The sequence below is a fragment of the Gobius niger genome (genome assembly GCF_951799975.1).
Source record: "Gobius niger genome assembly, chromosome: 16".
Classification (NCBI taxonomy): Eukaryota; Metazoa; Chordata; class Actinopteri; order Gobiiformes; family Gobiidae; genus Gobius; species Gobius niger.
In genome coordinates this window covers 26,721,809-26,741,672 of record NC_136867.1, presented here as the reverse complement: position 1 = coordinate 26,741,672, position 19,864 = coordinate 26,721,809, and the positions used below count along the sequence as shown (strand labels likewise).

General features: G+C 42.8%; 3 protein-coding genes across 3 annotated transcripts in view; 2 read left to right on the top strand and 1 right to left on the bottom strand.

The window, feature by feature from the left end:
• The window catches only part of mideasb (mitotic deacetylase associated SANT domain protein b), an 81,327-nt gene extending 69,583 nt beyond the window's left edge, over positions 1-11,744 (bottom strand). Inside the window, 1 exon segment of the mRNA XM_079573407.1 lies at positions 11,643-11,744. The gene's annotated coding sequence lies outside the window, so the exon portion shown is untranslated.
• The window catches only part of vps29 (VPS29 retromer complex component), a 230,067-nt gene extending 216,934 nt beyond the window's left edge, over positions 1-13,133 (top strand). The window contains exon 6 of the mRNA XM_079573595.1: positions 13,122-13,133. The gene's annotated coding sequence lies outside the window, so the exon portion shown is untranslated. The remainder of the gene's footprint in view (positions 1-13,121) is intronic.
• On the top strand, positions 12,157-17,637 carry ptgr2 (prostaglandin reductase 2). The gene is made up of 8 exons (XM_079573548.1): positions 12,157-12,370; positions 12,518-12,636; positions 12,709-12,900; positions 13,550-13,714; positions 13,787-13,996; positions 15,337-15,546; positions 15,611-15,650; positions 17,390-17,637. The coding sequence occupies exons 1-8, from the start codon at positions 12,334-12,336 to the stop codon at positions 17,452-17,454; spliced, it is 1,038 nt and encodes a 345-aa protein (XP_079429674.1). The 5' UTR covers positions 12,157-12,333; the 3' UTR covers positions 17,455-17,637.
• The last annotated feature ends 2,227 nt before the right edge of the window (positions 17,638-19,864 follow it).

The window sequence follows — 19,864 nt, the reverse complement described above, 5'->3', positions numbered from 1 at the left end:
CGTGCATGACGGCACTTCGGTCCCGAATTAACACCTTTCTGAGTGACAGTGCAGGATTTTAGAGACAGTTGTGGTGAACAGGTCTGAGCTCATTCTACACATTAGGACATGGCTGGAACATTTAGTGTTAGTTTTAACATTTTTAAACTCCGTATAGTCCCGTTTCATTCAATAATCGATTATATGTAGTTGCTGTAGTTGTTTCAGCCCTTTACGCCCAATAAAGTCATCATTTAGTAAAACTTGTGTCAATTTCAGACAATTTCTAGACCTTGTTTAGCCTCTTAACCCTGACCTGAACAAGCACATTTTCTCCAGCTTGGCTTTACCCAAATCTAAAAGCTTCTGGAAAAAAGTGTAGCGACTAAAATGAGACGAAAAGGCACAAAAAACGCAACAAAAGAGTAACAGAAAACGCAAAATTAAAAAAAGCAATAAAAAAATAAAAACAGTGAAGACAACGCGGCAACAATGCGAGGAAAAAAGACCCTTCTAGATCAGTTTCATAGGTCTTAGCTTTCAAATGAGGTGTTGATTGATTTATTGATTTATCGGTTTATTTGGTGAGGACAGTGCATGTTAATTGTCCCCCATGCGCACTCTTCACCCTGGCCTATTGTACATGTTTTTAGTGGTAGGGGAAACCGGATTACCCGGAGGAAACCTACACTGGGAGAACATGCAAACTCCACACAGAAAGGCCCCGTCCAGGTGGGAATCGAACCCGGGACCTTCTAGCTGTGAATGCATTGTTTAGCTTCAACATAAGCAACCAGACAAGTCGCCCAAAACAACACTCAAAAAGCTTATTCTGCAAAATAAATCAAAGTAGCCTGGGTTAGATACTGTAAATAAATGTTGCTGGAGACTTTTTAATAATACCTCTTAGATGATCAGATTTTCATCCTACTGTGATTTTATTTTCTTGTTTATTACTTGTAACACTGATAATCCTTGTGTAAGTTTACTAGTATATGACATCCATTAGCTGCATGAATCTCTTAAAGGAACAGGCCACAGTTCTTACATACTGAGATATGTTCTTACCTGAGCTTAGACCAAAGATGTTGTTAGCATTTGGCCTCTCCCAGTGTATTCCTATGGCTCCAAACGGGGGTGAAGTTAGAAGCTTCCACGCTCTTCCACGGGCACAAAGACCAGACAGGTACGGATCAACTCGTCTAAGCTCAGGTAAGAACATATCATAGTATGGAAGAACTGTGGGCTGTTCCTTTAAGACAGGGGTAGGCAACGTGATTTTGAGAAACATTATATCACAAATCAGAGAGCACCTTTAGCATTATTAGAGATAAATGGGAGTAAAAAAAGGTAGGAATACTGTCAATACACCCAATGAGGTCATATATTATGCACAACACTGGCATTTGAAAGACGTGCACTGGAAAAAGAATCATCATTTTATCTTGGATTAGTTCAAACCGACTCAATTCAACATAGAAGAACTTTGATTCAAGCAATTTTAAGACATTTATCTCATTTAAGATGGTCATTTTTATCAGCGTTGTGTTTACTTTGGGATAACAATCAGCGGCTTTGGCCCTCGGTCTGTTTCCAATAAATAAAATCTGCGCCAAGTAAACTTGCCGACCCCTGCTTTAAAATTTCAAACCTTTTTCTTTGACATTTTTTTCCTGACAGCATTAGTCTGTTTGAAAATCCAAATTGAGTACAACCTTCTACACGTCCAGGGAGAGCATTGCGAAACAGTTTGCAGATGTCTAGTACTTAATAATAGCGCCTGTCACAATAGCAAAACCTAAAGTTCGACATACTGAGACAGGAAATATTGAATAAACTTTAGCTTAAAATGCTCTCTTCAAAAAGTATCCCACAATAAACATGACACACAATGAGACACAACTGTGAAAAATAAAGTATAACACTAGAATGAGACCCTGTACGTTGCTCTCTGCAAAGGACATCGCACTGTGCACAAAATGCAACCATAGAAACCGTGCTATTACACAAGTACTACAATGACAACTGGTCCGACATCCTCCAGCACGAGTTTGCAAAGGCTTCTCTCTTGGTTAGAAAATGCTAAGTGCCAATTAGAGCCTCTTGTGGCACAAAACGACCGTGACCCTCCGGCTTTATCCGCGCGCATTGCCCCCTTATCAAACATCCAAAGCGCCGTCCCTCATTGGCTGCAGCCTGGGTGAGCCCGTCGTGTTGCTATTGCACATGCCTTTCTTTGCAGCCATGTTGTCAAGCGCTGCACGTAAACACGGGGCTTGTTGTTAGTTGCAGGAAAGCTTCAGCAAACGCGTAAGGCGGATAGAAAGAGAGGGGAGGGGAGGGAGAGGGAGGCCACGCTGTTGCTGTGGATCGTGCAACCTTTTCGGACCTAAAATACGCAAAGTACGCGTTCAATTGGCTTAAGAATAACATGACAAGCGCAGTTAGCCGCCCTAATCCGAGCGCTGCAGCTTGTTAATTCACTTCACCCCGAGTGGCACGGAGCTAAAATAACAACAGTGCAACGCGAGGCGAGGGAGGAAGCAAAAAAAAAAAAACATGTCCGAGTTGATAGATGCTCGGTTAGTTGGACCCCTCCTCCCCTTCTCTTCTTCCACCACGAGAAAACACGAGTAAACCCTTCGTTGCATGAAAGAACTGCACAATAATTGAACAAAAGGTGTTGCTTTATGATCCTATAGAAGCTGCCCCGTTGCCCCAACTTGCCCACGGTGCGTCACATGCGCCGCCGCTGCTGGAGGAGGAGGAGGACGTAAACAAAACTTTGCCTGCAGCGTTTCGCAAACCCTCCACACACACAAAAAAAAGTGCACAGTATTACACTTTGTCCCCTCCTTCCTCGTACTCACCCCTGGAAGTTGTCGGGGAGAAGTGGCGATCATCGGGGGGGTGGAAGCGAGCGCGTCCCGGAGCGGCGTGCGTATCTCCCGACAACAAGGCGATGGTGATGGTGACTGCACGCATATCCGAGGTTGAGTCATGCTACGCCGCTGACCTCACACACTCTCTCTCTCTCTCTCTCTCTCTCTCTCTGCTTCTTCTGCTGCCACTTTCCTTCCAAGTCAAGTCAAATGCGAAGCAAATCCCCCGTAGATAAACAAACGACTTCCCGGTTCCGAGCGCGTCGCCGATGCGCAAAGACGCAAAAGGACGCAGAGCCAAACCCCCCGCGTCCAGGCGTAGTGTTGCGCCGCTGTTGCGCGATACGGCTGCACAAGCTCAAAGGTGCCAATGCGGCCTTTTTTCTCGCTGCTGTAGTGAACTGAACGCTTGTCTTGTGATCGTCGTGCGCCCCCCCTCCCCTCCCCTCCTCCCGTACATACACACAGACCGACATCCATTCGCAGAGACCGGGCAGGGCGCCGTAGCCACGCCCGCTTCCATGTCCAAACAAGGGCTTTCCTCCCCGCGACGTCAGGGCCCAGGAGCGGTAAGTTACGAGGCAAGATCCCGGTCAGTCCATGCGGGAAATTCCGACGCGAACACCGAGCGAGGCGGCGAGGGCTCGGGAGGGCTCGGGAGACAGGGAGGGCTGGAGGGAAAGTGATTTGAACGCGTTGTAATCAAACTTTAAAGGATGCTTTTACTCACAGTGCAGCCTAGTAGTAATAGCGACGTCATTACTGTGCAGCAGACAGATTGTTCTCACCCTTTTCACACCCATAATACAATATTTGATGTTCCAAACAACCCCCAGGCCCAGATCAAGGTCGAATTAGGAACAAAATATAGGCATAAAAGGGAACAATAGACCAAACGCATGAACTGTGTCTAAACCAAACTTACTTTGCGTAACTGAAGCATAACTTAAATAATGGTTTTATTTCGCGTTTTTCGGGACACTGACTGAAATGTTTGACCTTGCATTGTTCATTCCCTCCACACGTGGGATAGGCAGCTGTGTGAGTGTGAGGAGTTTGCATGTTCTCCCAGTGTCTGTAAAGACTGGCGCAACATCTGGTGATTTTATGACGATACCACAGATTTTTCTGGTATCGGTGAGTAGATAAACCCAAATCTATCCGCTACCAAATTGCGTGTTTTTTTGGGGGGCTCTGCAGACAATAAAACCCCTAATAGTCATATTTGTGTTATCTTCTTTTTGCATCATGTAGATCAAGCTGCATAAGTCACAGTGCAGAGACTTTGTTTAACCTCTTAACTCCCACCTGAACCGAGCACATTTTCTCCAGTTTGGCTTTACCCCAGTACAAAAGCTTCTGGAAAAAAGATGTGAAAATAGTGACAGAACTGAGACGAAAAATTTATGAAAAAGTGGCAAAAATGTGATAACAATTGGACAAAAAAAAAGACAAAAATGTAACAAAAAATGACAAAAATTTGATAAAAAATTGGCGAAAAAATGAAAAAAATGTGACACAAAAATTACAAAAATGTGATAAACATTTGACAAAAAAATTGACAAAAAATAACAAAAAAGACAAAAATGTAAAATTGACAAAAAATTGACTTAAAAATGACAAAAATGTGACAAAAAAATGACTAAAATGTGACAAAAAAACGGCAAAAATGGGATCAATATTGGACAAAAAAGACCAAAATGTGACACAAAAATTACAAAAATGTGATAAAAAATGTGATAAAAAATTACAAAAAAATTACCAAAAAATTACAAAAAAATTACAAAAAAATTACAAAAAAATTGACAAAAATGTGATAAAAAATTGACAAAAAATGACCAAAAAAATGACGAAAAAGTTACAAAAATGAGTTGAATACCCAACAAAAAAATGATGGGAAAAAAATCTGATGACGTGAGGAAAAAGATCCTCTCGGTTCAGGCGGGAGTTAAGAGGTTAATGCATAGTGAGCCATTTGCTAAAGGTTTTGGCATATTTTTACAGCCTTCTTTATTGTTTTGTATCTGCGACTACGCTGAACCCAGGTATCAGTATCGGGACAGATTGGAAAACCTAGTCCCCGGGTGCCATGTGGCTGCCAACTACTTATGTGGCCCCAGTAGCATTAAAGGATGGGTCAAATGCAGACACGTTTTCCTCCGAGGATCAATAAACAGACCTTAGACTGACAGAACTGACACAAATCTGCACCATCGGCCCCTCCCACCACGAGGCCAGTCACAATAACAACATTTATGCAGTGATCTCAGCAAAGTTAAATACAAACAGCACAATCTGCGCTTAAACATTAAATAAGGACGGAAGGGAAGAGCTCTGGAGACAATTCAGTAAATATTTCAAGCTGGGAATCAAACCCACAACACTGAGGATGGAGCAATATTCTGCATATGTGCAGCAGCTCTAACCCCTGGACTCTCGGCTGCACACTATGCTTTCACTTTAGACAAATTTGGGATTTATTTCATGCATAACTTTTGTGATCTTCATTTTCTTTATTCATTTTAAGGTTTTTAGTCTTTGAGGCATCTTTAGCCTGTTTGTTTTAGTTTCCTGGTTAGTTTATGCCCCTCCTGGAACCGCCTCCTTAACCTGGTGGAGGGGTTTGAGCATCGAATGATCCTAAGAGCGAGGTGGTCGGGGGCTTCGGGTCTCCCAGGGCAAACAGGTCCTATAGGTGACGGGTCAGACAGAGAGCGGGTCCGAAGCCCCTTATGAGAGACCACCAGGCCCGGTTTGAACCATGAGGCCGTCCTTCTGTGGACCCACCACCTGCAGGAGGAGCCATAGGGGCTGGTGCAGACAAGTGGAAGAAGATGGATGGATGGTTAGTTTATAAACAAGTGTGAAAGACCGGAAAGAAATCAGGTTACATCTTCATCAGATTATGCTGTTAACATGTCTCTTCAATATTCTGAGAACTCCAGAAATCAGATTAGGATCAGATGTTCGGTCTCCGTGTAAACATAGCCACTGTTACGTCAAAGCTAAAAGTTCGGCCACACAATATATTACACAGTCAGTATTCAAGATCTAACACCAAACACCCAGGTCTACGTGCGAACAGAACCACATTCACACATCTGCACAGAGAAGTGGCAGCTTTTGCAGAAGTTTTTGTTTTTTTTTCATTCGGTGCATGAATGAGCGGCTGACTAATCATGACTCAGCAGCCCATTATCTCCCGCTCCGGACTGAAAAGGGTCATCTATTGGACAATGGACATGGAGGGGAGATGCAGCAGGACAATGACGATGAGACTGCGCCTGAGCCTGAGCCGAGGAGTCAATGAGTTTGTGTCCAACTACAAATCACCAAAGCAGCCTTTGAAACGTGGAGGAAGAGCTCTGGAATGAGACTGAACAAAGGGAAACTTCTGGAAACTAAAAGGAGGAGGGTGAATAAAAAGGCAATCATGCAAAAATAGGAAGTTCATATATTGGAAGTTTTTGATCACATGTCATTATCCATCCAGAAAGCCGACTACTACTTAACACGACTCCAGCACATCTATTTAAAAACAGAAACTATTCACAAGTGCATGTCTAGTCTATAATCTTGCATCAAGGCTCTAAAGGTCAAACAACATGTTATAGAGACCGATAATTTAACACACGATAAGTTAGTGATTCCGCCACAGCCGCAAACGTTGGGCCTGTGAACGCAGCTCGGCTTCGGTTTTATAAATAGGCCGCAGTTCAGTGAGTCAGGCCTGATAATGTTGCACAAGCTCAATATGAAGGAATCTGACATGACCCAGCAAGTGTCCCGCTGCCTGCAGTAACACTCTACCTCTGTGTGTCTTTGCTTATTATTCTTTAATAATGAAGAAACTTAAAACAATCATCTAAGACGGGTAGGAAGGTTCATGCAAGAAGCTGCAGGTCAAATTTCTGCCGTTTTACTTTGCATTTTTGGACTGCATTTTGCCATTTATGATCAACCAGTACACCAAAAACCTCAAGAAGCAGATCGAGAATGAGTGTGATTCCTGGATCTGGTGGGGTTTGGCAGAACATGCAAACTGCTGGCTGAGTGTCTGGCAAGGACTCTCGTCTGGATTCGCTTCCCAAGAAAGGTGGGGCCCTTCTGTGTGGAGCCAAACATGTGCAGCAGGCGAATCTTCCAGCTTATGTCCTCCCTTAGGAAGACCAGACGGCTTTTAAAGATATTTCACTACTGTGGGTTGTAGTGTTGAGCAGGTCAAGTATTGCGAGTTCTTGTTCTTGTTCACCCGCGACCTAACAGCAAGAAGGTCCCGGGTTCAACTCCCACCAGGACGGGGCCTTTCTGTGTGGATGCATGTTCTCCCCGTGTCTGCTTAGGTTTCCCCCTGTTACCCCTGACATTAAAACATGTGCAATAGGCCAGGATGAGTGAAGTGAGTGCGTGAATGAACGCTGGTGGTCAGAACTGTCAGTCTAACCCCCCCCAGGGGAAACCCCAGGGGTCGGGGAAACCCCAGGAGTAGACCCACCTACCCCAGAGGTAGAGCTCAACACCACTGAGTATGGAGTGAATGAAAAATTGTCCCATGTAAAGCGCTTTGTGACCATGTCCTTTCCTTCACTGCTGACTGTGAACGCAGTCTTTATGCTAAAAGTCATTTAAATAGGAGGATTTAGTATTGAAATAAATGTTTTCCGATACTATATGTGCATCACTGCAAAACCACACTGTGATGTAAAACTATATATGGTCCCATAGGGTGGGATAATATATCGAAATATTGTTTTGCAATATAATGCAGTACTATATGCTGCAAAGTATCGATACTTTATCAAAATAATCCTCTGTTTATGTGCTGCTATGTGTTTGGAGGCATTTTTATTCTTGCATTTCTATTCTTTCTATTCTCCTTTATTTTTTACGAACAGTTCCAGCACTTTGTTACATTTTATTATGATGATGCACTTTTTAATCTTAAATGGCATTAGGTTTATGAACTTTGGACACATGACTGTTTTCTATTTATATCTTTAAAGCAGAACTAAGTAACTCATGCACCTAGAGGCCATAAGCGCCACTGCAGGTGTCGTAGCATGTTTTTTTTTACTCATTAATTGTCTGTGAGTGTAAATACTACGCTGACAGAATCCAATTACACAATGGAGATAATATTTTCACTGAAACTTGGCTGTAAATACTGTTAAAATGACGCTAGCCCACAGCTAGCTTTGCCCGTTAGCCTGTTAGCTTCTTCTTCATGATTCCCTAAGTGTGTATTGGGGCCTCCGGGTTGGGGCAGGGAAAGTTGCACTTGTGGTTTTCTGACCAGAGACACCAGGGGGAGACGAAAGACCCTCCAATCATCCCATTAACACTTGTATTACCCCCACAGGGACTACGGAAAGGATTTATAAAGGTAAACAAGTTACTTAGCACTGCTTTAAGATACACACATTACCTACTGTATGTTAATTAATTACTGTATTACTGTGCATCGTTCCAGCCCCTGCACATAATTGGTCAAATATATTATCTGTCTCTCCATTGCGCTCGCTTACATGACAAATAAACTCTGATATAATAAACTGTGGTTTGTTTTACTCGGGGAAAGTCCTCCACAAAAACAGCTGAAATATATAGTCAACAAAAGTGACTCATGGTTCACTCAGCGTCGGGCACCGGCTGCTCACTACAGAACAGGTTTCAAGTTTGTTTTCCGCCTAAACTAAAGTGCACAGGGATTTACTGCTACATGTTCTGCTTTTGGAGGCGTCTATCACAGCTACTATGTGCCTTAGGCCAGTGTTTCCCAACCAGGGGTACGGGGACACTTTGCAGGGGTACATGGAATTACCTCAGATTTAAATAACTGAGTAGAACATTACTTTCTTTTTCATTAGAAGTATTGTGGCTATACTTTGAACATACCACTCTACTATAGCCATGGAATAATCAGTTGTTCCTCAAGTTAGGGGGTACTTGAAGTGTTCATTAATGCCTCATGTGGGACAAAAAAGGTTAGGAAACACTGCCTTAGGCTATATCCACATGAAGATAAAACGCTTATATTTTCAGAAACTTTCTTTGTAAGCACGAAGCCGGCTCAGTAAATGTCGATTGAGGTCTGTGAAAACGGTGCAATTCATCCTCCAGGCCTGTGTGAGGCGCTGTGACGCTAACACAGAGAATAGAACAAGATGCAGAGGGCGCATGCAGTAAGCTTTGTGGAACGTAAACTTTGAAAATGAAACTGATTCAAGGATTTAGGATCTACAGAAGAGACGAGGAGGAGAGTTTATTCTTCAGACGTAACGGGACTAAAGCGGAAAAACCTGTCAGTGACTTTTACTGTCTTTTACTGGCTGACAGTGGAGCAAAGAGGAGCGGAGTCAAACCCTCATAGATCCATGAGGAAAACTCATTATAAGGTCAGTAGATTATGGATCACAGACTCTGGAGCTGTGATGTCATCGTTTTAGTAAAAGCTGCGGAGACGTCACGTAAACGGCGTTTTGAGATCTTTCCTCTGGGACCTAGTTTGGGAAATGTTCGTTTACAGGCGCCCAAAACACCAGCTCGTATGGACGATACACTGGACTGATTAAATATCTTATATCTTTGCGTTTGATCCTCAGCTTGACTTCGTATGGATATACTGACACGGCCTTAGACGGGACAGTGGTTATTAGTGACTAGGGCGTCGCAAATTAAACACAACTGAATCGAAAAGGAAAATGTTCATAGCAACTTCAGCAAATACCAAAATACGCAATTCTTCATCATCACAGTCTTGCATTACTGTCATCAAAATATAACATCACACAAACTCCTTTCACTCCCGAGGATCAAACGTTTAAGCGGCTGAATCTAATGCTAGTGTTATTTTCACACGTTTAATCCCAGTGTGAAATACATTAAGTGCACTGTCCGAACAGCATGTCCCAGCACAAACTCAACAACAAAGTCAAATAAGGCCACAAAATACAAGAGCTGCTTCGCACAAGCCAAGGCCACGACCCCGGGACTGTTTGTACCATAAAGATATTCATTATACTTGTTAATGCTTTGTACCCACAACCACAGTAAACAGTTTTAACTTGTCTGCAAGCATTTCCATTCAAGAGAAGATTGTAATATGAGCCTCTTAAACCAAAACAAGCATCACATGTTTTTCTGAACATGTTCGTAGAGGTCAAATACAATGATTTATAATGTCCTAATACTATATTTTAATGCCACAAACGCAGAAAAAAAATCAAGATTTGCAAATATTTCATCAAACAGAGGAAAAAACAGGCAACAAAATGTGGTCAATTTCAGCCAAAACTGCAACTGAATATGTTGTAGACCCTAATTATGGTATTTTTGATGATTAAATACAGTAAAAATGTTGAGCAATGTCATCATTTTACAAGAAATGTACAATTAACGCGAGTTTCAATCCGTTTATTGACATTTAGGCCTTGATTTTTAATGCTTTTTTAACCTCTCAATCTCCATCTGACAAAAAACAAAAAGCTTCTTGGAAAAAATGGTTAAAATAGCGACAACAAGGATGAAAACGTGGCAAAAAACGTGCCGGAAAAGAAAGAAAATAAGACAAAAAAGTGTTGGAAAAAAAGCGACGAAAGAGCAACAAAAAAGCCACAAAAACACGTTAAAAATGCAACAAAAAAGTGACAAAAATGTGCCAGAAAAACAACAAAAATACGACAAAAAAGTTACAAAAGAATGACAAGCTTTCTATGAAAATGAAAAATAAAAAAATAAATAAAAAAAAGGCACAAAATGTGACAAAAACACTGTGATGTCGTGAGAATAACGTTATCACTTTTGCCGGTCTTAGCTTTCAAATGAGGCGCTACACTGTTGCTCTCCAGTCGAGAAGCTTTTAGATTTGGGTAAAGCCGAACTGGAGACAATGTGCTCTGTCAAGGCGGGGGTTAAGAGGTTAATGACCCGCAGAAATCCTGCACAGGGTTGGGAAGTTTAACACAAAGAAAGATCCTAACACATGGACATTATAACAGCATAAACACTGAGAGGCAAACTGGGAAGTGCAGACACATTTTTTTGCCAAGATTATGACAATAATATATGAAAAAGGACATAAACTGATACTTACAGCATATCATATATATATAATATCATCTTCTATCCCATTCAAACCTCACAAACACTAAAGTATCCTCCAAAACAACACTCATAACAACATGCTATTTATCCAGTGTCTCTTTCTGTGCATGATATCCTTTTTCTCCTGCACATTTATTATCAAATTTAAATAAAATGTAATTTAATTGTACATTTTTTGACACTACTTACTCGTGTGCTGCTTGTTAATGTAGTAGGCTGAGTGGAAACAGCCGAGGACGTGCCCAAAACATTACGTACCAACTGTTTTATGACACATGCTTATGATCTGGACAGATAAGGAAGCTGTAACAGACTAAATGCAGCGTGAAGAACGGCTAAAAGAGAACTGGACATGCGCCAGAAACACGCACAAGTTCAGCGTTATAATAGTTTTTTGTTGGGACATGTTTGCAAAAAAAAAAAAAAAGTCTGCAAAGCCACGATCAAATTATGTGGAATCTAACTTTACATCACAGTAACGACAGGTTTTGATTATTATTAGGAAGTCATGCATGTAAAAGCTGTTAGTAAAACACTAGTTAGCAAAGTTGGCGACATCTTCGTGCTAACTTTTTCAGAGTGGAAAGTTATCAATGGATTATTAACGGTGTCATAAAAAAGGAGTCACCCGACAGATCGCGTTGGCATGCTTAAAATAACGACATCTGCTGTACTTACATGTGCTAGTGTCGCGCCGAAGCAGAAAATCTCGCCTTTGTTCGGTGTTTTTGCAGCTTTGACTGTAAAGGCATCTCGGCTTGTCACTCTTCCTTTCCCGGGTTCACGTCTGCTTCGAGCTCAGCTGCTGCGAATGCAACTGATCCGTGAAATCATTAAATTAATTATTAATATTTTTTTTTAGTTTTACTTTATTAGAGTGTGTTTATTTATATCAACATGCAGTCATAAAGTTAATAAATAACGTTTATTTTTTTTATATTTAAAAAAATGTTTCTAGCCTTTGGCGAAGGACGTCAACGGTTTGGACAAAGAGTCGTAGCGTAACAAGATAGTAATGTTCCACTTACGCAAAACAGTCAAACTAAAAATAGACTAAATTAAAGTTTATTTCCTCCTTTCTGAAATATTATTATAATCGACGTTGTACTTTTATATGATGCTTTTGTGACATTTATTGTTTTTGTTGTCGATTAACTTTCAACATATTGAATTCGCGAATGCGGAAGTTCATTGGCTGCACGTCGGACTTTTTGCTAGCACGCAGAGACGACATTTGTCAGAATATAGACCTTTTTTGCATAGTTTTCCGAGTTGCTATCAAAGCTAAAACGCGTATGCAGTTTGCTTTATTTGCCATTTCGCTTATTTTCCTTTTTCCATCGCGACGCATAAACTACATTGCTCAACGATGAATGTGCAGAGGGTCGTCCTCGCTTCTCGGCCTGGTAGGAAGCATGTGATTGTTGCAGGAATTTGTACACACTGACCTAGTTTTTTTTGTTCGTGTAACTTTGCTGCGCCCTTGTGGCTAAAACGTGTCACTTTCTTTTAAAATATTAACTGCGATTGTTTTTGTTGTTCTTTCTGACAAGGTAAAAATGGGGCGCCAGTTCCAGAAAATTTCCGCCTGGAGGAGACGACTTTATCAACTGAGTTAAAGGAGGGAGAAGTTCTTGTGAAGACCCTGTATCTGTCTGTGGACCCATACATGGTACTAATGATTATGTAAATACAAGTCACACATAATGGAAAAAAAAGCAGAAATATAATCTTTCTCCCTCAGAGGTGCCGCATGAACGACGACACTGGGGCTGATTACCTGCGCCCCTGGCCTCTCTCCGAGCCTGTGGACGGAGGAGGAGTGGGGCTGGTTCAGTCCAGTCTCTGCGGCTCTTTTTCTGAAGGAGACGTTGTCACCTCTTTCAACTGGCCCTGGCAGACGCAGGCTGTTCTGCAGGCAGCAGTTCTGCAGAAGGTGGGACAAGCAAAACAATATACAATTATACAATTACTAGACTAGATTTGTTTAGCATTTAGAGTCAGCGCTCGTCCTAAGCAGGAGCTTGAACAGAGGGAATAATTAACTGCTTAACTATTACAAGAGTCACATTTCAGAATAGTAGGTCTAATACGTGGATAAAGTAGACCACCAAAGAAGCAATCTATTACGACTGGCTCTTAGTCTTAACAAAGGAGGGAGACGGAGGCCACGTAAAAGTGCACAAAGAAATATTTATTTACAAAAAGAACGTAAACTAATAGACTAACTAACTAGACTAGGCTAACAAGGTGGCACACGCCCATGGGAGTGAGGGGGAGGAGGCCAGCTAGCCTTTTATGGGCGCTGCGGTGGAGACGATAGGCCGCCGCATGGACCTAAGGGGCGAAGGAGAGCAGGAGGAGGAGAGCAGGAGGAGGAGAGGAGGAGGAGGAGAGGAGGAGGAAGAGAGCAGGAGGAGGAGAGGAGGAGGAGGAGAGGAGGAGAGGAGAGCAGGAGGAGGAGGAGAGTTTGCCCCATGATTTGTAAAAATGGGGCAAACATTGGGCAAGAAATTGAAAAAAAGAAAAAAAATGGGGAAAACAAATCATTTTAAATATAGTTGTTAATTTTCTGTGCGTTGCAGTTGGACCCTAAGCTCGTGGACGGTCACCTCTCGTACTTCCTGGGCGCCGTGGGGATGCCCGGCCTCACGGCGCTGTTCGGCGTCAGGGAGAAAGGTCACGTGACCAAAGGGCACACCATGGTGGTCAGTGGAGCGGCCGGCGCCTGCGGGTCTATAGCGGGACAGGTAAACACGGAGGGGTTTCTGTGTCTCTGTGAAAGCGCTGGTTGAACACGCCCCCCCCCCCCTCCTCGGCAGGTCGGCCGGCTGGACGGATGCTCCACCGTGGTCGGGATCTGTGGCTCTGGGGAAAAGTGCAGAGCTTTAGTGGAAGACCTGGGATTCTCCGCCGCTGTGGACTATCGGCAGGACGACGTCGCTGCTCGACTCAAACGGTGCTGCCCCGAAGGAGTGGACGTTTACTTTGACAACGTGGGGGGAGACATCAGCGACACCGTCATATCCCAGGTGCAGTTATTCTCACCGTCGGGTCAGAAAAGCCTGCTCTGCTTTCAGCGCTTTTTGTTGCATTTTCATCCCCCAAAAGTGTCAAAAAAGTGAAAAAAAAACAATCATATTCATAATCTCTACCACTGCAAGAACTAGCCAGAGATATGAGTGTCATTTAAATGAAGGTTAAAGGGGCTAGATTGGCCATTTTATACTCACCACTGCCACCTCAGGTCATGCGTGTAACTGCACCTTCTATATGTAAGGGATATTTCAGGATTTTTGACATAGGGCCTCATTTCCTAGTTATCCAGAGTGTTGCTGATTTTTGGGGATTTTTTTTTTTTTGTAGTTCAGAGCTTCGTGGCGCTAGGCTAGTGCAAGGCTAGTGCGTGTCTATGGTATCAGCTAGCCTGCATTAAAAAACAGTCTGACCCGCTCCACAGAGCACCTGAGGGAAATCACTTATAACACCAGACTAACCATATAAACGTCTGTGTCGATAGCATAATTTTAACCAATTTGCAAAAAAAATATCTCCAGAAATCAGCAACACTCTGGATAACTAGGAAATGAGGTCCTATGTCAAAAATCCTGAAATATCCCTTTAAGGAGGGGCCCCACCTTGTGGCCGCACCCCCTCACTTTTTTTTTAGAGGAGTTTAGTTTTCCTCTCTGATTGTTATGGCCATTTTGAGTTATGTTTGTTTCTTTTGTTAGAGGGCACAAGCACAGAAACATACTGTTAGGAAAATGTCTCAGGAATGGTTTAAACAGTCCCATAAAACGGAGAAACTTGATATTGCTTTCTGGCAAGAGACACATCTGTCCCACACGGAACATGAAAAACTCCAAAAGATGGGTTTTCGTAATACCTTTTTTCTGAACACACATCAGGACAGTGTCTCAGTCAATGTGGCGTCTTAACCCTCGCCTGAACCGAGCATTTTCTCCAGTTTGGCTTTAAACACATCTAAAAGTGTCTTGAACAAAGCGTCAAAATAGCAGCAAAAAAGAGGATGAAAAACACAACAAAATAGTGACAAAAGCACAATAAACAAGCGACAAAAACACGATTAGAAAGAGATGAAAGGAAAAAAAATGATCCACAAAAAAAGTGACGGAAAAGCAACACAAACATAATTAAAAAGCGGCAAAAACACGGCTAGAAAGAGACGAAAAGAGACGAAAAGGTGGAACAAGAAGTCACGATAAGCGGCATAAAAGCTGAGACCTCAATGCGCTTTGAGAAACTTGGTAACACAGGCTTGTAAAGCGCAACAAAACAAGCCAAACGATCTCCTAAACCTTTTACGCATTAATCCTGTAACTCTCTTTGCTCCTTTTTGCATTTGCAGATGAACAAAAACGGCCACGTGATCCTGTGCGGTCAGATCTCCCAGTACAACAAGGACGTGCCGTATCCTCCGCCGCTCAGTGAAGAGACTCACCGGCGTCTGGTCTCCAACAGCATCACGAGGGAGCGCTTCATGGTGCTCGACTACATGGACAAAGCCCACGCGGGAATGTTCCAGCTCAGCCAGTTGGTCCGGTCTGGACAGGTCAAGGTGAGAGAGAGAGTAAAGCGTGTTTCTGTCGCTCTGACTCTGGAACTGATGCTTTGTCGCGCAGGTTTTGGAGACGGTGGAGAATGGGATCGAGAACATGGGCGGTAAGTCTTTTTTATACATTTTAGACTTTGACATTTTGAGATAATTTCAGAGGAAAGAGGAGAAAAGAGGAGGACAGAGGAGGAAAGAGGAGGAGAGAGGAGGAAAGAGGAGGAGAGAAGAGGAAAGAGGAGGAGAGAAGAGGAAAGAGGAGGAGAGAGGAGGAGAGGAGGAAAGAGGAGGAGAGAGGAGGAAAGAGGAGGAGGAGGAGAGAGGAGGAAAGAGGAGGAGGAGGAGAGAGGAGGAAAGTGGGGGAGAGAGGAGGAAAGAGGAGGAGAGAGGAGGAAAGAGGAGGAGAGAAGAGGAAAGAGGAGGAGAGGAGGAAAGAGGAGGAGAGAGGAGGAAAGAGGAGGAGGAGGAGAGAGGAGGAAAGAGGAGGAGGAGGAGAGGAGAGAGGAGGTAAGAGGAGGAAAGAGGAGGAGAGAAGAGGAAAGAGGAGAGAGGAGGTAAGAGGAGGAGGAGGAGGAGAGAGGAGGAAAGTGGGGGAGAGAGGAGGAAAGAGGAGGGGAGAAGAGGAGAGAAGAGGAAAGAGGAGAGAGGAGGTAAGAGGAGGAAAGAGGAGGAGAGAAGAGGAAAGAGGAGAGAGGAGGTAAGAGGAGGAGGAGGAGGAGAGAGGAGGAAAGTGGGGGAGAGAGGAGGAAAGAGGAGGAGAGAGGAGGAAAGAGGAGGAGAGAGGAGGAGAGAAGAGGAAAGAGGAGGAGAGAAGAGGAAAGAGGAGAGAGGAGGAGAGAGGAGGAAAGAGGAGAGAGGAGGAGAGAGGAGGAAAGAGGAGGAAAGAGGAGAGAGGAGGCAAGAGGAGGAAAGAGGAGAGAGGAGGAGAGAGGAGGAAAGAGGAGGAAAGAGGAAAGAGGAGGAGAGAAGAGGAAAGAGGAGAGAGGAGGAGAGAGGAGGAAAGAGGAGAGAGGAGGAGAGAGGAGGAAAGAGGAGGAGAGAAGAGGAGAGAAGAGGAAAGAGGAGGAGAGAAGAGGAGAGAGGAGGAAAGAGGAGGAGAGAAGAGGAGAGAGGAGGAAAGAGGAGAAAAGAGGAGGAGAGAGGAGGAAAGAGGAGGAGAGAGGAGGAGAGAAGAGGAAAGAGGAGGAGAGAAGAGGAAAGAGGAGAGAAGAGGAAAGAGGAGAGAGGAGGAAAGAGGAGAGAGGAGGAGAGAGGAGGAAAGAGGAGGAGAGAAGAGGAGAGAGGAGGAGAGAAGAGGAGAGAGGAGGAAAGAGGAGGAGAGAAGAGGAGAGAGGAGGAAAGAGGAGGAGAGAAGAGGAGAGAGGAGGAAAGAGGAGGAGAGAAGAGGAGAGAGGAGGAGAGAAGAGGAAAGAGGAGGAGAGAAGAGGAGAGAGGAGGAGAGAAGAGGAAAGAGGAGGAGAGAAGAGGAGAGAGGAGGAAAGAGGAGGAGAGAAGAGGAGAGAGGAGGAGAGAAGAGGAAAGAGGAGGAGAGAAGAGGAGAGAGGAGGAAAGAGGAGGAGAGAAGAGGAGAGAGGAGGAAAGAGGAGGAGAGAAGAGGAGAGAGGAGGAAAGAGGAGGAAAGAGGAGGAGAGAAGAGGAGAAAGGGGGAAAGAGGAGGAGAGAGGAGGAAAGAGGAGGAGGAAAGAGGAGGAGAGGAGGAGAGAGGAGGAGAGAAGAGGAAAGGAGGAGAGAAGAGGAGAGAGGAGGAGAGAAGAGGAGAGAGGAGGAGAGAGGAGGAAAGAGGAGGAAAGAGGAGGGGACACTAAAGTTCCAGAGCGTCTCTTTAACCTCGCTTCTTTTGTCGTTGCAGTTGCGTTTTGCTCCATGATGAAAGGAGGAAACATCGGCAAACAGATCGTTAAGATTTCAGACTGAAGACGAGAAGTTTAAATCCAGACTCCACGCGCCTCTGTCCTTTTAATTAATCACTTAATTAATTGAGATTGAAATGTACTTTGAGCGGAAGGGGCAGAAATGAAAGGACAAAACGAGAAAGCAAAGAAAAAACAAGGAAACAAGTGCAGAAAGAAGCAAGAAAAGGAAGCATTTTGAAAAAGAAGAACACTTAAGATTACAGCACGTTCTGTGTGTAGGTTCATAAGAAAGTAATTATATTGAAGTACAGGTATAAGTTTACTCCCCCTGGTGGATTTTATTGGCCATTTCTCAAAGAATATGAATGAAAACACTAAACTTTTCTTTCACTCATGGTCACTGATGTTGTGAAGCCATTTAATGTGGGGGGAAAAATAACAAAATAAAATACCAAAATGACCCTGCTGAATCAGTTTTGTTGGTCTTAGCTTTCAAATGAGGCGTTACACTGGTCGACAGGCTGTGAACCCTCCAGTCGAGAAGCTTTTAGCTGAACTGGACATAATGTGCTCGGTTAAAGTGGGATTTAAGAGGTAAATGTGATGTAAATGTGTTAATTCTGACATGCTAATCGTGTAATTGTAATATGAAATTTATGGGACAATAAAGTAACAAAAGATTAAAATAAATACATATTAGGCAGGAAAGTTATTTTAATTTTTAAGTTAATGACAGGAAGTGACATGATTAAAGGTAACGTTCCAGCAGTTTGACTCATTTCCCATTGACTTAACCCCTTAACTCCCACCTGAACCGAGCACATTTTCTCCAGTTTGGCTTTACCCCAATCCAAAAGCTTCTGGAAAAAAGCTGTGAAAATAGCAACAAATCTGAGGCGAAAACAATGACGGAAATGTGACAAAAAAGTGAGAAAAATTTATGAAAAAATGGCAAAAATATCACAAAAAATTGACAAAAAAATGACAAAAATGTGATAAAAATGACAAAGATTCGATTAAAAATTGATGAAAAAATGACAGAAATGTGACAAAAAATAACAAAAATGTGATAAAAATTTGACAATAAAATAAAAATAAAAAATGACAAAAATTGGACAAAAATTTGATTTAAAAAATATGACCAAAAAATGACAAAAAAGTTGCAAAAATGTGATAAAATTTGAAAAAAAATGACAAAAATGTGACAAAAAATTTGACAAAAAATTGACAAAAAAATGGACAAAAAAACGACAAAAATGTGATAAAAATAACAAAAATATGATAAAAAAAATTACAAAAAAATTACAAAAATGTTAAGAAAATGTGACAAAAAAAGACAAAAATTTGATTAAAAAAAATAGATAAGATAAGATGACACTTTATTGATCTCACAGATGGAGAAATTGCATTCGATGAGAGAGCATCCGGCAGCAGCACCCATTCAGTGCGCACCACTCTTGATGAAAAAATGACAGAAATGTGAAGAAAAAAAATGACAAAAATGTGCTAAAAAAATAGACGAAAAAATGACAGAAATGTGACAAAAATTTACGAAAAAATGACAAAAAAGTTACAAAAATGAGTTGAATACCCAACAAAAAAATGATGGGAAAAAAATCTGATTTCGTGAGGACAAAGATCCTCTCGGTTCAGGCGGGAGTTAAGAGGTTAACACGGTTGGCATGGCAACAGTTTAGAATTGTTTGCCTTCCACGATGTCACTTCCTGTCTGTGTCCAATCAGGAAGTGAAACTACCAACATCACAAGAAATGTCCAAACTGTAGAAAGCTGAGTACAATCTTTAGCAAAATCTAAAATATAATTGTGTCTGAAGTGTCACATGTACTTTAAAGTTCTGGTGGAGAATTAGAAGTGTTCTTTGCTTCTCCCCTGTCGGCTGCTTTGAACATGACCATATATGGGTAAAGAACTCTATAATGATATGCGGAATGTTTGAAAAGGTGATGTAAGCGTGTGGTTCTCTGAGGGTTAGTCACTTCATATCAGAGCTCAGTGCAGGACAGGCGTCTAACACACATTTCTCTGTAACGGTTTCGTAGTTACAAAATAAACGATGGAGATGATGAAGCTGCAGGCTCACGGAGAGATCACCGTCACCTCGGAAGGTCTCCTCCAAATCGTGAGGACTCACTTTGAGCGGATAAGCCCTGCTGAATGGGTAATGCTCGGAAATGGGACTTGCAGCTTTGAGACGACAGATATTCTTCTCTCAATGTTCGTCCAGCTGATTCAGACCTTGTCAGCAAACGTTTTGAGACTGGTCATACCCAGAGACGAAGTGAGAGTGAGGTGTCTGGATGAGGAGCAGGCAAACCGGGCGTTTCAAACCATCAGCGCCGTTTTACAACAGTCAATCGGTTCAATATTTGGCCAGGCTCTGAACGTCCCCCTCACTCGAGCTGTGGATCTGAGCAACGAGTCTCAAGAGCTCACCGTCCTGATCGAGAAC

Bases quoted from the DNA above. Each gene is read 5' to 3' on its own strand.
- ptgr2 (XM_079573548.1), top strand. From the start codon at position 12,334: ATGAATGTGCAGAGGGTCGTCCTCGCTTCTCGGCCTG. The intron at 12,901-13,549 runs GTGGGACAAGCA...TGTGCGTTGCAG, and splicing joins AGGCAGCAGTTCTGCAGAAG to TTGGACCCTAAGCTCGTGGA. The intron at 15,651-17,389 runs GTAAGTCTTTTT...TTGTCGTTGCAG, and splicing joins TGGGATCGAGAACATGGGCG to TTGCGTTTTGCTCCATGATG.